Source organism: Lagenorhynchus albirostris, chromosome 5 (assembly GCF_949774975.1).
Source record: "Lagenorhynchus albirostris chromosome 5, mLagAlb1.1, whole genome shotgun sequence".
Taxonomy (NCBI): domain Eukaryota; kingdom Metazoa; phylum Chordata; class Mammalia; order Artiodactyla; family Delphinidae; genus Lagenorhynchus; species Lagenorhynchus albirostris.
The window spans coordinates 17,861,869-17,882,312 of record NC_083099.1 but is presented as its reverse complement, the minus strand read 5'-3'; the positions used below and the strand labels follow the sequence as shown (position 1 = coordinate 17,882,312).

At 41.0% G+C, this 20,444-nt stretch overlaps 1 protein-coding gene across 2 annotated transcripts in view; it reads right to left on the bottom strand.

Moving 5' to 3' along the window:
• Positions 1-8,855: 8,855 nt before the first annotated feature.
• WWTR1 (WW domain containing transcription regulator 1) overlaps positions 8,856-20,444 on the bottom strand; it is a 132,198-nt gene continuing 120,609 nt past the window's right edge. For both annotated transcript variants that reach the window (XM_060149643.1, XM_060149644.1), the window contains exons 5-7: positions 18,590-18,723; positions 17,009-17,121; positions 8,856-12,308 (exon numbers count right to left, since the gene is read on the bottom strand). In XM_060149643.1, coding sequence (XP_060005626.1) covers positions 12,124-12,308; positions 17,009-17,121; positions 18,590-18,723 — 432 coding nt within the window. In that variant the 3' untranslated portion in view covers positions 8,856-12,123. The remainder of the gene's footprint in view (positions 12,309-17,008; positions 17,122-18,589; positions 18,724-20,444) is intronic.

Here is a 20,444-nt window from a genome sequence, read left to right as displayed (position 1 = left end):
GAACACACACTGGGTGTGGTGGACCCCGGGGTCAGAGAAGCTGAAGATCCTGGGGAAGGCGAGCAGGTGTAGATCCAGCTGCTGCCTTATGTCAAAGACAGTGTGCAGGAGTTACAAGGTGCTCCTGCTTCCCGTCTGCCCTCCAGAGCTGGCAGGAATCGCCCTTGTGGTGCACCCTAACGGGAAGCATAACTCTGGGAAATGCAGTTTGACCTAGCCAAGTCAACATGTTACAAAGCCACCATACTCAGTTTGTAGAAGGGAATGGGTTTCTTTACTTTCTTGACTGTGTGCACGTCCTGTTTCTTAGTGTAGATCAGGGCTTCTCGTAGCTGACATCTGGGTGAGGTAATCCCTTGTCAGGTGTGAGAAGAGCCGCCCAGTGCACTGTGGGATGTCTAGCCCCAGCCCTGGCTTCTACCAACTAGATGCTAGTAGCAACCTCTCCTTCTCAGTTGTGAGAACCAAAAATATCTCCAGATGTTGCCAAATGTCCCCTGGGGGGCAAAGTCACCCATTGTTGAGAATCACTCATCTAGAATGTGTACTGCTTGAGGAGAAGAGCCATAGTTCTTTATCCCGGAAACCAGCAGTGTTTACACACAGAGAGTGCTCAGTAATTGGTTGAATGCCCAAATATGTGCATAAACAAGTATCTGCCCATCACCAAAGTGACATACATACATTGAAAAGTAGGTACTCTGTTCCTTACATGTTCTGACTTCATAGCACTGCTTTTCTTGGTCTAAATACACTCCCAGATGATCGTCACTGCTGTGGTTTCATGACTATGTTCATGACCCCCATGTCTGTATCTCCAGCCCAGACCACTGCCTTGCCTGCTCGATGTCTGTCTTTGAATTCCTCACTGGCACTTCAAAGCAACATTTCTAAGCTGAACTCTCCCAGTTCCCTCCATACATGCTTGTCCTGAAATCCTTGTCTTAGGGAATGTCATCTTCTGTATTAGGTAGACCTAGAAATGCAGGAGTGAGCCGAGATGTGTCCTAAACACAAAACTTAGCATGCCCCTGTCCTTGCGATGGCTTCCATCACCCAGCCCCCACTGGCCTCTGCCCTTGCTCTGCCTGGAACTCAGGGATCCAGTAACTACCTGTTGTCATTGGCATCCCATACACTCTTTGAAATCCTGGCTTTGCATGTGCTGTTCTGTCTGCCTGGGAACACTCTTTCCCTCTTATACATTAGGGTAACTGCTTCTTCTCCTTTATTTTTTAAATTTTGGGGGGGTGTCTTTGTTGCTGCGCGCAGGCTTTCTCTAGTTGCGGCGAGCGGGGGCTACTCTTCATTGCGGTGCGCGGGCTTCTCGTTACGGTGGCTTCTCTTGTTGCGGAGCACGAGCTCTAGGCACGTGGGCTCAGTATTGCGGCTCATGGACTCCAGAGCGCAGGCTCAGTAGTTGTGGCGCACGGGCCGAGTTGCTCCGCGGCATGTGGGATCTTCCCGGACCAGGGCTCGAACCCGTGTCCCCTGCATTAGCAGGCAGGTTCTTAACCACTGCGCCACCAGGGAAGCCCTTCTTCTCCTTTAAGACTCAGCTCACTTCTCATCTTGTTCTTCCTTCATCACAGTACCCCCAGCTAATTGACAACCCCTCCACATTCTCCTGTGACATCCTGTATATGTCAGAAGGGTTGCCCTTTGCAAGTTATATCACATAACACTTCCTTCTTTCCCTCTGGACTGAGAACTCCTTGTGCTTGGAAACTCTGTCTCATCAATGTTTGTACCTCTTCCCACCATTGGGCCTGGAACATAGTAAATGCTCACTGAATAGACTGTTAGCCTTGTTGTGGCACCATGAATAAATTATTCCGCTCAAGAGAAAGAAAAAGCTACTCTCCCGCATTTTAGAATCAAGCATTTGTAATAAAAAAATTAAAAAACTCGGCATTCATTGTATATACCCAGAAATCTTGGTAAGTGATATACGTGGAGAATTTCACTTAATCCTCAAAACAACCTGCCAAGTGTCCACAACGGCCCATATCTTCCCTGCTTCTTTGTCTTGACCAAGCTTTAGTGATCCCCTCTCCTCCTCACAGGACGCTGAACTCTGCTTGCTTCTAAGCCTGGGCAAGCACTCAAGTGTCGCTTTATCAGCTTATCCGGGGAATGCGCTGACCACAGCGAGACACCGTTCCTGTCAGACTCCCGGCCATCAAGCCCCCTCGCTCACCCAACTTCCCACTGCTGCGAAGGTCTGCTTACCCCTCCCATAAAAGAAAAGCCTTTTTGATTTGTTTTTGAGATACCTGCAGGTTCCTGAGATCGGTGATTTTCCTGTTGCAATAGTTCTTTTGAATAAAGTTTCCCCCTTTCTAAGCCTGCGTTTGTTTTTATTTGGTACAACTCTAAGATAAAGAAACTACGATTAGCCCATTTTGTATAAGACTAAAGTGAAGCTTAGAAAAAATAAATTCCCCAGGACCTCATAAAAAGCAAGTGGGAAGTCCAGGATCTAAACCCAGAGAGTCGAAAAGCAAAGCGAAAAATAAATAAATAAAAGGGACTTCCCTGGCGGTCCAGTGGTTAGGACTCAGCGCTTCCACTGCAGGGGGCACAGTTTGATCCCCGGTTCGGGAACTAAGATCCCGCATGCCTCGAGGCACGGCCAAGGAATAAATAAAGAAAGAATAAAATAAACCCAGAGAGTCGGACTATTTGAGGGTGAGAGTCCACACTCTCAGCCCTGTGCTCCCTACCTCCCTAATTCTTCTAAAAGCACCTAGGAAGGGATGCTTTCTTATGCTAACTTAAAGTTCCATTGTAAAACTGAAATATCAAAATTTTGTTATTTTTTAAAATTTCATAATTTATACTGTTCATTAATTCATGCTAACCTGAATTAGTGAAAAGTATCACTTAAAACATGTAATCAAAATCATTATTTTTATATAATCTTTCAAAGCGCCTATATAAAGACATCCACACACAGAGTCCCCTGGTTGCTCACTCTTATAATTTTTATTTCCGAATTATTTCTATTTAATGATTTTATTCTCTCCGTGTGGAATAAGCTGGAATGCCGAGGCAGAATTCTATAACCCTTGGGGTTAAAAAAGAAGAAAGAAAAGAAAAGAAGCAAAAAGAAAAGGAAAAAGGGGAGAAGAAAAGAAATGAGAAAAGAAAGAAAAGAAAGGAAAAGAAAAGGAAAGGAAAGAAAAGAAAAGCAGGTTCTTAAGCAATCTGCCCCCATGCCTGCCACCAGCTGAGAAGCTGACACTTGCAGAGCATGCGCTCTGAGGCAGACATCAGTCTTGACCTCCATCAAGCCCATTTAATCACAACCTGCTCCTGGGGGTTAATTATGCTAATATTATCACCCTTAAGTGAGAAGTTAGGAAACTGAGGCATGAAGAGGTTGAGCAAGAGGCCCAAGGTCACAGAGCAACACGGAGGCAGAGCTGGCATTAAACCCGGGACACCTGGCTCCACCCCTGAGCCTCCCTCTGACCGCACCAGGCTCTCCTGCAGGGCACCCGCAAGTGTCAACACCAAGACCACAAGCGCCAGGAGCTGAGTTCAGTGCAAATGGGCAGCAGGTACTGCAGACAGTGGACTAAAGAATAAAAACATCTGGGAGTTGATGTCAGTGATCTGCTTCAGCAAATGCAGAGATCTCGGCTACTGCTGAACATGCAATCTTCCCTGTCCAGGCTTCCTCAGGAACGTGACCGGTTCTCTGTTTCAGTATGTGGCCCCTCCTGGAACAGGGAACGGTGGAGAGCTGGATGCTGCCTGAGACAGTCAGTACCCTGAGACAGTCAGTACCTGGGCGGCCTTGGGGAAAGCTCCAGGCCTCAGTTTCCTCGCCGGTAAATGAGAGCAATGAGTCAGGCCATTCAAAGTTCCTCTGTAGGAGGAACTAGTTTGCTCTGAATAGCCTAGTTTATTAAAATCTGGGTCCACAGAGCTTAACTCCTTGGAGAGCTTTTTAAAATCCCAGTGTCCCCTCACACCAGTCAAAATGGTCATCACCAAAAAATCTGGAAACAATAAATGCTGGAGTCGGTGTGGAGAGAAGGGAACCCTCCTACACTGTTGGTGGGAATGTAAGTTGGTGCAGACACTATGGAGAACAGTATGGAGGTTCCTTAAAAAAACTAAAAACAGAGCCACCATATGATCCAGTAATCCCAATCCTGGGCATATGTCCAGAGAAAAGCATAATCTGAAAAGATACATGCACCCCAATGTTCGCTGCAGCACTGTTTACAATATCTAGGACACGGAAGCAACCTAAATGGTACATATATACAATGGAATATTACTGAGCCATAAAAAGAACAAAATAACGCCATTTGCAGCAACATGGATGGGCCTAGAGATTGTCATACTGAGTGAAGTAAATCAGAGAAAGACAAATATGATGTCATTTATACGTAGAATCTAAAAAAATGGTACAGTGAACTTATTTACAACAGAGAAGTAAGAGTCACAAATGTAGAAGACAAACTTATGGTTACCAAGGGAAGAGGGGGGAGGAGGGATGAATTGGGAGATTTGGATTGACATGTACACACTACTGTATATAAAATAGATAACTAATAAGGACCTACAGTATAGCACAGGGAATGCTACTCAATACTCTGAAGTGGCCTATATGGGAAAAGAATCTAAAAAAGTGTGGATATATGTATATGTATAACTGATTCACTTTGCTGTACAGCAGAAACTAACACAGCATTGTAAATCAACTATACTCCAATAAAAATTAATTTTAAAAAAATCCCAATGTCCAGGCCTCACCACCAGAGATACTGATTTAATTAAAGGAGATTGGAAGATCCCACGTGCCGCAGAGCGGCTGGGCCCGTGAGCCATGGCCGCTGAGCCTGTGAGTCCGGAGCCTGTGCTCCGCAACGGGAGAGGCCGCAACAGTGAGAGGCCCGCATACCCCCCCCCCCAAAAAAAAAGGAGATTGAAGCCCAGGCATCAGTGCTTTTTTTTCTTAAACTCACCAGGAGATTCTAATAAGGAGGCAGTTTTGAGAACCATTGCTCTGGAGTGTTTCCAAACTTGAATATTCACCAAAAATACCTGGAGGACTTATTCCCACCGCAAAGTTTCTGATTCAGTAGGCTTTGAGGGTGAAGTATTTCTAGTAAGTTCCCAGAAAACACTGATGCTGCTGGCTCAGAGTCCCCACTTTGAGAATTCCAGAAATTTTCACACCCTCTGAAATGGTGTATGCAGTCAGATGAGTAATTTTTACCCCCCATCCTGGAGAGAAAATTCATAGGTTTCATTAGATTCTCAAAGAGACCTTCGACCTGAGAAAGCAGATGATTTTGCAACTTGTTCCATCTTGAAGTAGTCCCAGAGGTGTGTGTGTGTGTGTGTGTGTGTGTGTGTGTGTGTGTGTGTGTGTGTGTGTGTGTGTGTGTGTAAGTACCTGGGCATTGCTGGGCTCTATGATGCCGACACACCGACCAATCCACACTCAGTTTCCCACCCAGAAGTTGCACTCAGGGCATCAGGTTGAGGAAGAGGGTGAACGTGACAACTTTCCCCAGCACCAAATGTGAATTCTGGGGAGAAGGAGAAGGAGAGAGAGAGAATTCCCAGTGACTCTTTGGAGCAGAAATAAAACCTCTATGGATAATCATGTTGCCTCATGCCCGTTGATGTTGAGAAAATGAATACTGTGCCATCACAATCAGCCTGCAGATCAGATAAACAACATTTCATCAGCATGAAGTATCCTTATCCTCTCATCCAAAATGTGGCGTGGGAAGTTCATATATAAAATTTAACATATATGTTCTTTCAACCTTTCAAAATCTCCATTTTTGTGAAATGTTTTATAATGTACAAGATACATTAGGACAACATCTATGTATATAATTTACAAATAGAGAAATGAGCAGGCAAACATACATACCTTGGGGTTCCATGATAGAAAAGTTTAGAGACTACTCATCAGGTGTGGCGGTCCTCAAACTTGAGAGCCCACCAGAATCACCTGGAAGTTTGCTAAATAAATGCAGATTCCCAGCCCTCAGTCTCATTCAGATTCGGGAAGTCAGGGAAAGTCACATTCTACGCTGACATCTTAGGATAAGATGATGATAAGAGGCAGGTGATCCATTGACTCCACTATAAACCTTGCTGTGAGAATGCCTTATTTTTTCCTTTTTTTTTTTTCTATGCACTTAAAAATAACTTTATTCTCACTCAAAAGCTATAGCTCTTCCTGGCAAGGGATATATAGGCGAGTGCAAAGAAGGTTAACAAAAATATCAGTATTCTGTATGTCCTTCTATTTCCTGCTCCCGTGATGTCCCCCTCCTTCCCCAGCCTCTCCTGGCGTTGGTCACCACACATGACAAAGCCATCTGCTGCCCTCTAATGGCAACTCGGCCCAGCTGATCACTCAGCAAATAATTTCTGAGGCAGGCAGGTTTGGCCATCTTTCCAAAGAATCCAATGTTTTCCAATATTTCCCCGTTGAGGAACACTTTCCAGAAGCCTCTTTAATTCAAGATATAGAAGTGCACGCAAAAAAGTCAATCAAAGATGGCGCCGTCCACAGGAAGGGTTGCAGTGTGAAAGACAAATTCTCACAAACATATTCATTCATGCAACAGATGTTCTGAAAATATTTTTGAACAGTGTACCAGGTATGGTTGAAGATGCTACATGCTAAAGAAAAAAAAAAATCTCTGCTCTCACAGCACTGACAGGCTAATGGGGGGAGAGAGCGACATCTTACTGTTAGATGGCGGTAAATGCTGTTGAGAAAAATGTGGCCTGGGAAGAAGAGAGTTGGAAAAGCTCACCAGTAAAAGAAGGAAATGAACACTTATTGACCATTTTTGAATTACTGAGTATTCTACATAAGTCACTTCTCTTGATCTTCACAGCTCTCTCATTGTAACCCCCTTTTTTAAACTGTAATAGCCAATTTACACGTAAAGAAACTGAAGTTGCACAACCCTAGAAACTTGGCTAAGGCCAAGATGTTAACTCATAGCGACATGGTACTGACCTTCTTAACTGGTTGTAGGAAGTGAAGCCCAGGGCCAATTTGTAAAGGAGACTGCTCACACCTGCCCTTCCTCAGCTCTCACACCCACCCTTCTCCAGGACATTCAGTGCTGCATGGAATGTGCTGGACTCACTTTTCCCCATGAATCTTTCCCTTGTTCTCATTCTCTGAAGCTCTTATTTTACTCTATGATAATTCCATAAACGGATTCTCCTAGAGTGCGGGTGTTTAGTGACTGTTAATGTCTGCTAATCCCATACTTTTCTCCATTTATCGCCTAACTAGTCACATCATCATCACCCAGGTAAGATATTTGAGGGGGCCCTTTTTCTGGAAACAGTCTGTAATCTTAATAGTGGAAATATCAGGCCCTCTGGTTGAGCAGAAACGAACATGCTTGTTGAAATGGTGCTATGTATGGGGATTAGAGTCATATTAAAATATCAGTTTCTCATCTTCCTGTCTGTTATAAGTATTGAACTCTCGAAAATGCTACAAGAAAAGAACGTGTCTTTGTGTGCACGACACAAATCCATCGATCTCCCGTGAGATTTGAAAGATAGAGAACTTTCACTTTTTACTTTATACTTGTTGGTACCAGGTATGAGCCCCTGGTACCTTAAAAGTGATGATGAGGGACTTCCCTGGTGGTGCAGTGGTTAAGAATCTGCCTGCCTATAAAGGAGAAACTAACACACCATTGTAAAGCAATTATACTCCAATAAAGAGGTTTAAAAAAAAAAAGAAAACTCAGAATTGACTGAAATGTATTGGAAGCAGGACATATATTTGAAACTCAGTGACTCTGGGCTAGAAATACTATCAACAGTGTTAAGGACATATACAAAATGAATGCTTTGTGTGATTCTCTTTCCATAATACATTGTCTTTTTTAACATTGTATTGTTCAATATTTAATTAGATTATATTTTGAAAGCAAAAAAAAAAAAAAAAAAGAATCTGCCTGCCAATGCAGGGGACACGGGTTCGATCCCTGGTCCAGGAAGACCCCACATGCCGCAGAGCAACAACTACTGAGCCTGTGCTCTAGACCCAGGAGCCACAACTACTGAAGCCTGCGTGCCTAGAGTCCGTGCTCCACAACAAGAGAAGCCACTGCAATGAGAAGCCGGCACACCACAACGAAGGGTAGCCCCCGCTGGCCGCAACTTGGGAAAGCCCGTGCACAGCAACGAAGACCCAATGCAGCCAAAAGTAAATTTTAAAAAAATGATGATGAAATGCAGCTTTTAAAACGATGCTTGAGACTTAGACTCGACTGTGGCTAAGTTGTGTCCACCAGGATCTCTTCTTTCTGTTGTTTAGCTGAATGCTTCTGCTTAAAAACACTCTGCTATTAAGAGTGCCCTCACCTCATAAGGTATCACCACGGCAAGAATCAAGGGACTCAACAGACAGAGAAAATATACTGTCACAAGCCTACACTCAGAATGAATGATGAGCTGTTTTTCAGTTTTGACGAGAAGCCACAGCTTGTTGTTAATAACAGAGGAACGCCTAAGAATCCTATAGTTCTGATGTCTCAGTCAAATCTGTGAGGGTGTTGGAAGGACTGTGTGATTTAGAAAAAATATATATATACATATATATATATATAGTTTTTAAAGTCTCAGTGAGTTACTTCAAATAAAGTAGAAACCAGAATTCTGTGGACATTTAGAATATTTAAGACCAGGCATTTGAGCCAAAAAAATGTTTGCCTACAAAATTTATTTCTTTCATTGTCTGCCAGGAGGGTTACATAAGCCTTTCTTCAGTACCACCCAAAGCCCTCAGTAAAAGGAACACACACAAATAACGACGAGATAAAGGTTCCAAGTGGAAATTCAACTGTATTTATTTTTCTTATACAGAATCAGAGAAGTAAAAACCAGTACCAAACTCCAGTTAAAATGGTTTGAGCTGACTGATTTTTCTGCATACTTTCTGTATGTATAGCAATCTAAATTAAAAATAAACACACATATGTCATATTACAAAATGTAGAAATAATTTTTTTAAAAGTTAAAATACTAACACATAAATGATGTAGTGTGTTAGGGAAACGGTCTCTGTCAATCACCCATTTTCCCAATTAAATTAATCTACAATTTCCTTTTAACAGCTTTTATTTTTCATAAATTGGCACTTTCGGAAGTTACTTTCCAATTATGTCATGAGAACACAACTTGTCGCTAACAGAACTCACTCCAGATCACCTTCTTCTACAGAGAGCTTTTCTCCCAAGCTGGAGTCAGCAGCACCCCAGCAAGCTAAATGTTTTACTCTGTTTTCATGTATATTGTATAACCAGTGAAAAGAAATGGCATTTCACATCCTAAACTCTATGGTGAAACGCTAACAATTACTAAGATTTCATAGAATTGCAAATAGGTTTTGACAATGTATTTACTTCAAGAAAATGTGTTTTATCAGGGGGAATAAAAACCTTGAAAGATCTCTGAAATTATTTTTCCATTTCAATTTTTAATCTGCCTTTTCTCTGGCAAAATTATTGGATGAAATGTTGAAATTTATTGACTGATTTAGGACTAAAAAGGTGAGATATTGTGGCAGTTCTTTTATAATAAGAAATATAGTATAAATAGCACCTTATCATGAATTCTGCAGGGGTTTTAACACAATAATAGGAAAGAGCCTTTAAAGAGTTGTTCTTACTTTAGATTTCTAGCTTTAGTGTTCTTTAACAAAGGCCATATTTTATGGCCTTAAAAATAACAACAAAAATTATATCTGGCTTCATTTATTAGTAAACACATAGTCAGGGTCCATATTTAATTCTGGAAAAATAATTGTTATGTTCATTAATAAATGTTCCAACTAATTTCACTAAAAAAATTCTTCTAGTGTTTTCTAATGCCACAAGCTTACTAGGAAATTACGTCTAAAAATTGATAATACAAATCATCGATGTTTTAACTGCTTTAAAAAGAGAGGGGTATCTGTTTCTTTTATGTTTAATAACCTGAAAATGAGTCTATAAAAATATTTTTTAAAAATACAGTAACACTGCTCAGTTTTACTAGGTCCCTTGTTTCTGAGTCTTTTTTTTTTTTTGCTTTTTCTTAGAAAGAATGTACAATGCTTTTTGCAATTATTGCTAACACAAGAGGAAAAGAAATAGTGCTCCCTCCAATTTAGTAGCTAAAGAAACATCTGCCCCCATCTCTCTCAGAGCGCTTCGAGAGAGAGAGAAGGAATCAGAGGAACAGAAACCATGGGTCCTTCAGGGGAAAAAAGTCACTTCATTGTGTTGGAAGCAATGGTAGGTTTATGGTCTTGTCCGCCTACACACTTAACATCAGCGTAGACAGGACAAGACTAGCCCTGCCCCTCCTTCTCCCACATAAAGTGCACCGAAGCCTTCTTTTCTTCTACAACAGTCTTTTGGTACAAAGACTGTAGGAGAAAATTGTTGCTTTGCTCTTTGGGGGCACCTCATACCTCCTGCTCGTCTTGCTTTTGGAGTACTATAGCTTGTCTATTTGCATTTCACACCTAACAGCCTTTCCACTATATTCCCTAACTTTACTACTTCATCTCTGACCTTTACACTTGCTTTCTTTCCAACAAGATAAGATGTATTCTGCCATCTATCTTTTGGTAGATCGAAAAGGATCTCAGATCCCCAGCAAATAAGCCCCTCGGGAATGGAAAGGTTCCTCTCAGAGACCTGCATTATTAATGTCTCTCAAAAAAAGATATTAAATTCATAGATTATAAATAATGTCCGTTCAAAATATTAAACAGTTGAGGACTTCATTGGCAATGCAGGCAGGGTGCATGCCAGGCAAACCCAATGCTCTCTCTCAGTCCTTAAAAGCTAATAAAAAACGGTTTTGGTTACATAAGAGGTATTGAGTACATATTTCATGCCTTTTTATACCAACTGTAGCAAACAAGGTTAGGATAATATACTTAGGAATCAACATTAGTGACTTCAGAAACATGTCTCCACCATACACCCTCAGGGGGCATTTTTTTACATGTCAGTCAGAGATCTGCTTCATCCTTCAAACAGTTTCACAGATAAGATTACTTTAAACCCTTGAAATCTTGAAAGAAGCAAAACCGACAAGGCTTTGGAAGTTTAAAAGCAACAGCTTACTGCGTGTGCCATCAGGTTGAAAGCTACGTGGTCCTGATGTTTTCAGAACGGTTTCAAAAGACAGAGATACAGTTGTCACTGATTTATCAAAAACATTTGACTGCCCTTTGTCATCAGCTACAAAATGATAGTGCTTCATAAAATAAACATTTGAGTTCTAAGCTGCAGTTTAAAAACAAAAAAAAAATCCAACTTGTAATTTTAAAAACCTTTGTTTAATAGATGTTCATAATTAGTACCAAACTGGTCTCTTTCATAAGATCTTAGTGTAGGAGCTGTGACTAACGCTGCTGTTACTCTCCTGCTGGAAGGACTAGCTGGCTAGATGCTGTGCAGTAAAATGCTAAAGGATAAACTACAATAGGACTGTGTGTGCCTTTGTGAATACAGGGTAATAAGAACCAACAGAACCAGCATGGATCCCAGACTACATTGTATTCCAAACAGCAGAATTTTACTATCTGTACAATGATTTTTAAAGCTCAAGTTAAATATTTTTTAAAGCATTTGGTACTAATGTCATCAATACAGTTTTTGAAACTGTAAATCAGGTTGAATTTTGTGTACATTTCCTGGACCGAGCCGCCTGTCAGAAGTCACTGCCTGTGGTCAGCTTTTCATGGTTTATAATCAATTGACGTATAAATTTCAGCTAACACCCATAAAGCTTAGTCATGGGGCAGCAGAAAGGAAAGCAGAGAAGCAATTCTGCATAATCAATTCTGCTGAAACAATTCTGCATCACCCATCACAGGAAGGCAGGCTTGCAGAAAATGAAAATAGAATGTTTATTTATGTTTAACTTACGTTACTGTCAATCAACTCCAGGCAATGATTAAACTGGCCACAAGGAAAGGAGGGAGCATGCGTCACGGAGGCAGTAAGCGGCACACCTGCAGACTTGCTCTGCTCCATCGCTTTTTCCAAGAGGCCCAGGAAATGTCAGGTCACGGCTGCATCCAAGCTACAGTGGTACTGCTTACAGCCAGGTTAGAAAAGGCTCGCTTTTGTTCAGAGCAGATTCTACATCATTGAAGAGGGGGATCAGATCTTCAGATTCCAAAGTTCCTAGATCAACATTTGTTCCCGGAAGACAGTCAAGAAAATCAGGGAACCGGGTCTGCTGAGGGTTGATGTTCATGGGTGCCTGGCCTGCATTTTCTCCTATAACAGAATGAAATGAAACCATTTTAATTCTTTTTTAGAGCTCTTGAAAGAGGGACAGATTCAAGTGTCAACATAACTCTCATCTTCATTTCCACTGTGTCTACATTCCACCAGAAGATTTTATTGCTGCAGGTCTAAAATATTTCATCTCTGTGCAAAAGTTCAGCTTCCACATTATTGAAACTGAATTGGAGATGCTCACTCCTAAGAGATGCAGAGATGCCAGGTGAACCTTTCATTGTTCTGGGTAGACACTGTCCAGAATGGGTAAATCCAGGGAAAGAGGAAAGGAGCAAATGAGGGTGCTGTGGACCTGACCTACAATCAATGACTTCCCATGACAACGGCGTGAAGAGCTGGTTTGAGTAGAGAGGCCCTGCCTGTCATAAAAACCTTATCACAGAGCTATAATCCAATGATTTAACTGTAAGCTCAAATTTGCCCGTATCATCCCTCTTTATGTTCAAAGAGAGTAGTGAGAAGTTTCTTTTAACCACGTTTTTAAAAAGCTACCTTCATTGATGACTCTAGGGGTCATTTTCAAAGTATTTTAGAGAGGGGGTGTTGCAGTTCACCCCCCTCACTCCACACACACATACAGCCCGCAAGTATCTACGCTTCTCACAATGCATGTGAGTCACAATGCATGGGAGCTGACTAAGGTTCTGAGAAGTCTTGTAATAAGAAAGTCTGATATATTTTGCTTAAGCCACTATGACCTAAAGCCATTTTATCATCGAATGCAATTTTGGCCGAATTTATATCCTAATAGAACTAGAGTCTATAGAACCTAGTTGAGAGAATGCTGTTCCAGAGGAAAGTTAAGTGTCTGGGATATAACATGTGGAATACATGCTCTTCATGAATGATAGTATAGGAGAAGACGTACGGACAATTGTACCAGGAGACGGAGCTTTTTAGCTGTGTAACCTTATTTAGACACACTTCACCTGTCTGAAATTGGGATTATAGCACCTTCACAAATTGGAGTTAGGTGCCATGTAATATCTGCCACACATCCATGGCTCTGGGCTTCTTTCATACATACACACTTAGGAAAATACAAAAACGCATTGCTTGTTGATTGTGCTGAGAGGAAGAAAAACCTGGGAACTCAATCACAGTTAATGACATAATATCAGAGCAACTGGCTTATTCCAAGAACCCCAACCAATTTTCTGAAGGGATAAAATACACCTCACAGTCACACTTCACAGTGCATTGAAAACTATGGCCAGCTTTCACCATGGAATCACTTTTAAGAAACGTATTAAATTAGCTTTTGTGCCCTACAAGTACGGTAGCCTTCCTGAAAAGCCTGCTTAGGAATTTCACTATTCTGAGCAAAACAGGAGAAAACTCATTTTAACCATATGCATTTTCCAAGGAGAAAAAGTACATTTTTCTGAGTGATGAGGGAAAAATACTCAAACTTGCATTTTGGTGGTAGTAAAACTTGATGGCTTTTCTATAACTCATAAAATATCAATGACTCTTAGGACTATTTTATAGGATTTTCATTGCAAAAGGCAGTATTTTAAAAGTTAAATCGAGTTCAACATGACCTCAATGCTGTTGTGTTACTGACTTGAAAAACATTAGTTTAGAAAAGAAAATCCAAAATAACTTTTTTCTACCCACTAGAGTGTAACAAATGGAAACGAGGCTTAAAAAAACTATCTGCCCTGAAAAATCAGCCAATCTAAAGTGCTGGATGTCTTTTTTTCTTCATCTCCAGTTAGAATTATTCATCTCTACTGATTTCCCATTTTAACTTTTTAATAAGTCAAGAATTCATTTTTTTTTAAGAATTCATTTTTTAACCAAATAAAATCTCTCTGTTTAAAAGAATTCCTCTTATCCTTTCTCCTTGGGCATGGAAAGCATGAGGAGACTAGTTAAGGTTCTTCAATAAGGTTAACAATCTTAAAATCTCTCTCTTTGGAGCAACTCTGCAACCTCGTAGTAATATTTTGGGTCTTTGCAGTTTTATCCATTTAAAAAGTGGGGCATAGTGTACAACATGGGGAATATAGCCAATATTTTACAATAACTATAAATGGAGTATAACCTTTAAAAATTGTGAATCACTGTACGGTACACCTGTAACTTATATAATATTATACGGAAACTATACCTCAATTAAAATATAAAGGATGCATATCTGCATAGATAATAAAAATGAATGAATGAATGAGTGAAAAGTGGGACAGACCAAAAAAAAACAAGCAATTCTTAAAAGGGTGTGATTATTGCAGAATATTCTGGAAGGTGGATGACTTCCAGCCTTTGCTCCTGTTATTCCCTCTACTCTATCCTCACACCATGTCCAGCTGTTGTTTCCATGTGTATTTTGCAAAGGGAGTGTTCAGCTGGCTTGTTCCCATTCAGCATGTGGTCAGCATGTGATCAGTGCATCTACTAGATATTTGCCAGCCACACTTGAGCTCAGCTTTTCCTCATCTTGTTCCTGAAAAAGTAATTGTACTTCTCCCCTTGAGGGGGTTTATGCCCACTCCCTAGAAAGGCTTCACAGATGTGACCCTAAACCCAACAGGCTGACACTCACTACACCAGGTTAACCTGGAACCCTAACATTTAACAAGACCAACTTGTACATTACTTCATCCTTCTTAGAAGGAGGAGAAGAGGAGAAGACAACTTTGTGCCAAGCTCTGTGACCTCATGAGCCCTCACAACTCTACAAGATGAGCACATTACTCCTACTTTATAGGTGAGAAATCTGAGGCCCCTGGGAGGTTATGTCACTTACCCAAAGTCATTACTAAGAAGTAGAGAAGCAAAGGTCCAGCTCAGGTTGCCTGACTGCAATGACTATGCTCTTTTCAGGACACCACTTAATTCTACATTTTGGCTTCAAAAACATTCCCTACTTCTCCACTCAATGTCATTTTAAAAAGCCATAGAATAGAATCCATCTTCTTTTATTTTTAAATGTCAAGCTTGGATTTAGATCTCCTGAGTCATTTCTTATTTAACTTTGCTTTTTATCTTTACTGGCTTCCCAGTGTTTAAAAGATGAAAGCAAACAATTATTAAACACAGGAAGGAGCCACTTCATCAGGCAGGTCTGAAGAGGGCAAGATAAATCTCACACCGAAAAATAAAGACAGGGATGAAGAGAGGGAGGGAGGGAAGCAGGAAGGGAGGGAGAAGGCTGAAGTAATAAATTGAAGAATAACAAAACAAACAGTTCAAACTATTCCTGTGTGACTCCTCACAAGGCAGTCTGTGCAATTCTCTCAACAAGTAGATGATGGGCTGCACGGAGAGCCCGGAACAGCTGCTCCAACCTTCTGGCCAAGTTTGACTTTTGTCTGACCAGTCGTTTAGTTTTAGAGCACAAAGTGCAGTCATCGAGGAGCAGAGGGTAACAAACACGGGCGCTCTGGACAAGGGCACTGGGGAAAGCAATCATTTCATCACAGAACGATTTTCTTTCAACAGTGAGGATGGAGGAGAAACTTGCATGAACAGCTCCAAAGAGGTTATTATTTAATTTTTTAAGTCCATTTTCAGGGTGTTTTTTTTTAATTGAAGTATAGTTGATTTACAATGTTGAGTTGGTTTCAGGTGTGCAGCAAAGTGATTCAGTTGTATACCTATAGATGTAGATATAGATATAGATACAGATACAGATATTTATATAGATATAGATATTTATATAGATATTCTTTTTCAGATTTTTTTTCTATTATAGGTTATTTCAAGATATTGAATATAGTTCCCTCTGCTATACAGTAGGTCCTTGTTGTTAGCTGTCATTTAATTTTGGTTTCAGAATATCTTCTGGGAGTTTAGGACTTTGATAATTAAGCCTTGACCAAATTTGGAGGCATCGCTCCTAGAGAAATGGTGAAAAGGAGGTAACCGGGAAGCCAGCTGAGGCCTAACCTGAAAGCAGGGCAGGCCAGGAACTATGTTAAATTTAACTGCCGGGGGAGGACACTGTTACCATGTTAAGATTTGGAGCTGACATTTTAGAATCCTCTGAGTTGCTTAACTTTCCAAATGACCACTGCCAATTACTTCCCAAATGCAGTTAATGACATGAAAAAATTTGCACACTGGTGACCTGTACATTACAACCAAAAGCTAGAAAAAAGCATAAATATTCCACTGTGGAAGAATGGCAAAGCAGACAGTGGTATGTTAATGTAATTGTGAGGAAAGGGTTATATGAAGCAAGGACAAACAAAAGGAAGGAAGGGAGGGAGGGAGGGAGAGAGAAGAAAAAAGCAGAAACTAAAATCCTGTGCCCATATATAAAACTATATTTGCTCCAATAAAGATGTTAAAAAAAAATAAAATAAAAGGCTACTCCTGGAATTAAAAAAAAAACTATATTTGTATAAACTATGGGGAAGGGGCTAGAGTTTATTAATAGTGCCTGGGTTCCAGTGGCTTTTCAGCTGTTAGTTTATGTTGTTGCTGAGGTTAAGTGTCTCTCGTTGGATTTTAGAATTGAGAGGACTAGGGAACTTCCTTGGCGGTCCAGTGGTTAAGACTCCGCTCTTCCAATGCAGGGGGCACAGGCTGCATCCCTGGTCAGGGAACTAAGATCCCGCATGCTGAGCGGTGTAGCCAAAAAAAAAAAAAAAAAACGAATCGAGATGACTAAAGAGACAATTTAAAAGTGCAAACCTACTGCAAGGCCTCGCAGGCTTGGCTCCTACCTGTGTCCATCTCATCCACGTTGCTGAGGAAGTCCTCCGGAGTGGTCGGGACGCTGTAGCACCCTAGCCCCAGGCCGCTGTCGGTGCTCTGCTCCCTCGAATGATATGGCCCCCTGCAGAGCAAAAGACGGAAAGAAATTTCAAAATTAAAATACAGTCATGAAGACCCTCAACTAGTGTAGTTCTGTCAACCTGCCCGATCTTCAGATAACAAAGGGAGGTGGACTTTGCACTTCCTTTTAATTTTGAAACATATATCCCTGTGTCAGTGAAATTAATAAATTGTAAGCAAAAAAAACCTGGCCATTCATACTAAATTGACACTGATTCCCTTTTCATCTCAAAATAACAATTTGAACACCATTCTACATACAGAGAATGATACCATTTATGTACACTTTTTCAAAACCGAAAACGAAGTTGAATATTGTTTCTGGATACAGACATTAACAGGCAATAAGAAATATAAAAATATGTGTGATGAAAAAAGAAAAAAAAATGGGTGTGATGGATACACAACAATTTCCAAATAGTGGCTACCACTAGGGAGCGAAGACGGGAAAGAAATGGATTTCAGTGGTGGTGGGGAAGGGTTTAAGTATTAATTGTAATACTTATTCAAAAAAAAAAAAGATCTATGGAAATATGCAAAATGTGGGAGTTGGGTACACGGGTAAATCTTAAGTTATTCTTTATACTCTTCTCTACGTTTGAAGTAGTTTTAAATCAATCATTTAAAAACGCCTTTCTTTCATTATTTCCCTTACTGTTTGTTTTCATCTCTCTATTTTTAATAACTTTCATAACTGTATTTGCTTGTTTGCCAGAAGACTCTGCAAGGGCAGAAAAGACACAGGAAATAGAATACTGCCTTTTATTTGGGTTTAAAAGGCTACAATTAAGGTTGACTACTTCTACTCATGAAGATATTTCTGGTTCAATCACCTTTTCCTTCTGCTCATATATTTCATATTTTAAAACAACACCTTTTTGTTTTAATGAAAATTTTAAATTGTGAAATAATTTTAGAATCACACAGAAGATGTAAAAAGAGTACAGAGTTCCTGTGCATCCTGTTCCCAGCTTCCCCAAGGACATGGTACACAACCATAGTACAGTGATCAACACCAGGAACAGACAATGTATAATACTATTAACTAAACTATAGACCTTATTCACGTTTCGCCACAAACATCACCTCTTAATTGTGTTGCTCCCTTATTTGCCATATGACATGCTTTTTATCCCCTGTTGGCTACATAAAACCACAAAATTCTTCTAAATAATTACTATACAACACCATCCCATTGAAATCGTTAAGTTCATCCCCATTTTCAAATTATTGACTAGGGGTTTACTCCATGCTATAGCACCAATTTTTGAATTTGAGATTTTTTAAAAAAAAGGTAGATGACTTCTTCCTCCACTTTTTTTTTCCTGCCACCTCCCTCCACATCCTCCCTCTATCTTAACCCCATCCTCCAAGCTCCCCAGCTTTTCCCAACATAAACAAAGATCTGTTATACTGTAAACTACATAATAAAGAAAGCAAAAATAGGTGGCCCTAAAATGTTGACTTACCCATTGAGGAAAGGATCCGAGCTATTATTAGTGATGGATCTCATGTCTGGAGTCATGGCGGGTGGGTTGACGGCAGCCTGAACCGTGGCTAGAGTCTCGGCTTCCATGGGGAGCTGTCTACAGAGGGCGGCTTCCTACAGAGAGGTGACAGTCCGAGGGAGAGGCAACAGTGATTCTTTCATTGTCATAAGGATCGGAGCAAAGGATGCTTCGCATAAAAACTTTTCACCAAACACAAAAGCGCTTTACGTTTATTCCTCATACATCAAAATCATCAGGAAATCATTAGTGTTCTTTCTCTGAAGAAATCTTATAGATATAAGTCACTTTCTCACATTCACAAAGTTAATGAGAAGCTCATGCAATATTTGCCCTCAAGGCACTTACATAGCAACTATCTAACCCATCCAATTGCTTAAAATACCCAAATCAGGGCTTCCCGGGTGGCGCAGTGGTTGAGAGTCCGCCTGCCGATGCAGGGGACATGGGTTCGTGCCCCGGTCCGGGAAGATCCCACATGCCGCGGAGCGGCTGGGCCCGTGAGCCATGGCTGCTGAGCCTGCGCGTCCGCAGCCTGTGCTCCGCAACGGGAGAGGCCACGACAGTGAGAGGCCCGTGTACCCACCCACCCCCCACCAAAAAAACCCCAAATCATATAAGGGCCTCTCAAGACACTTTCTCAGAGACAAGACTATTTTTACCCCAGGTGCTCAGACCAAATCTAAGTCAATCAAAGCAGTTGGACTCCTCTGGACTAGCAGGTACATTCTGGTCTTTGCTGCTTAGAGGCCAGTAAAGCAGCGGGATTACAGAGTTCTGGCTCTGCATTGTCACGTCTGGCAGTTTGATATCAATAATAACCAGGAGGGCTTCCCTGGTGGCGCAGCGGTTGAGAGTCCGCCTGCCGATGCAGGGGACGCGGGTTCGTGCCCCGGTCCGGGAAGATCCCACATGCCGCGGAGCAGCTGGGCCCGTGAGCCATGGCCGCTGAGCCTGTGCGTCCAGAGCCTGTGCTCCGCAACGGGAGAGGCCACAACAGTGAGAGGCCCGCATACCAAAAAAAATAATAATAATAAAATAATAATAATAACCAGGAGAGCAGAACAACCAGTTTAAAAGCTTGTTAGTCAATAAGTTTTTCTATGTTACTAATTATTTTGTTGACTAAAATGGCTGAAGTTTGGGGCACCATGCACATGCAATCCAAATCCCACTGACGATTAACTATTCGATAGCACGTGGATTTCATTAGCAAAAATTAAAACACTAGCATTTTTTTAAGCTAGCACTACTTTGCCAAGGAGAGTCAATCCAAAAGTTTACAAATCTGACTGCAATTACTTTCTCTAGATATAACCTCTAGGGAGTCTCTCCCATTTTGACAAACATGACCAGACATCAAATTCCTTTCAAATTTGCTGCTGTTTCCAGAGAATAATACTTTTATATATTTATACATGCATCCAAAACCAAAGTTAGGCCCTCGGCATATTTATGCCTATCGGTTTCCCACCACGCAGGCTGAATCACTGGTCTCACCATCCCTCAAAACCCCAAAACCATGGCTACAATGGCAAACAGAATATTTAGACCATCTAAGCTACAGTGTCTGTGTTAGATCCCTTCCAGCCCTGACACACAATGATTTTAGAGAGTAACTGCTGTCTAGACAAGTCTAGTGAAATCATCGGCCATAAAAACTTTCGGTTATTAGAGTTCATTATACTGTTCTGAGGAGTTATGGTAGCATAACTCTTATAAACCATGAAGACCTGATTGATAAGAAACTGCATTGTCAACTTATACTGAAATAAATACCCTGTCTAGACAGGGCTCTTGGTTCACCTCTGTTCAT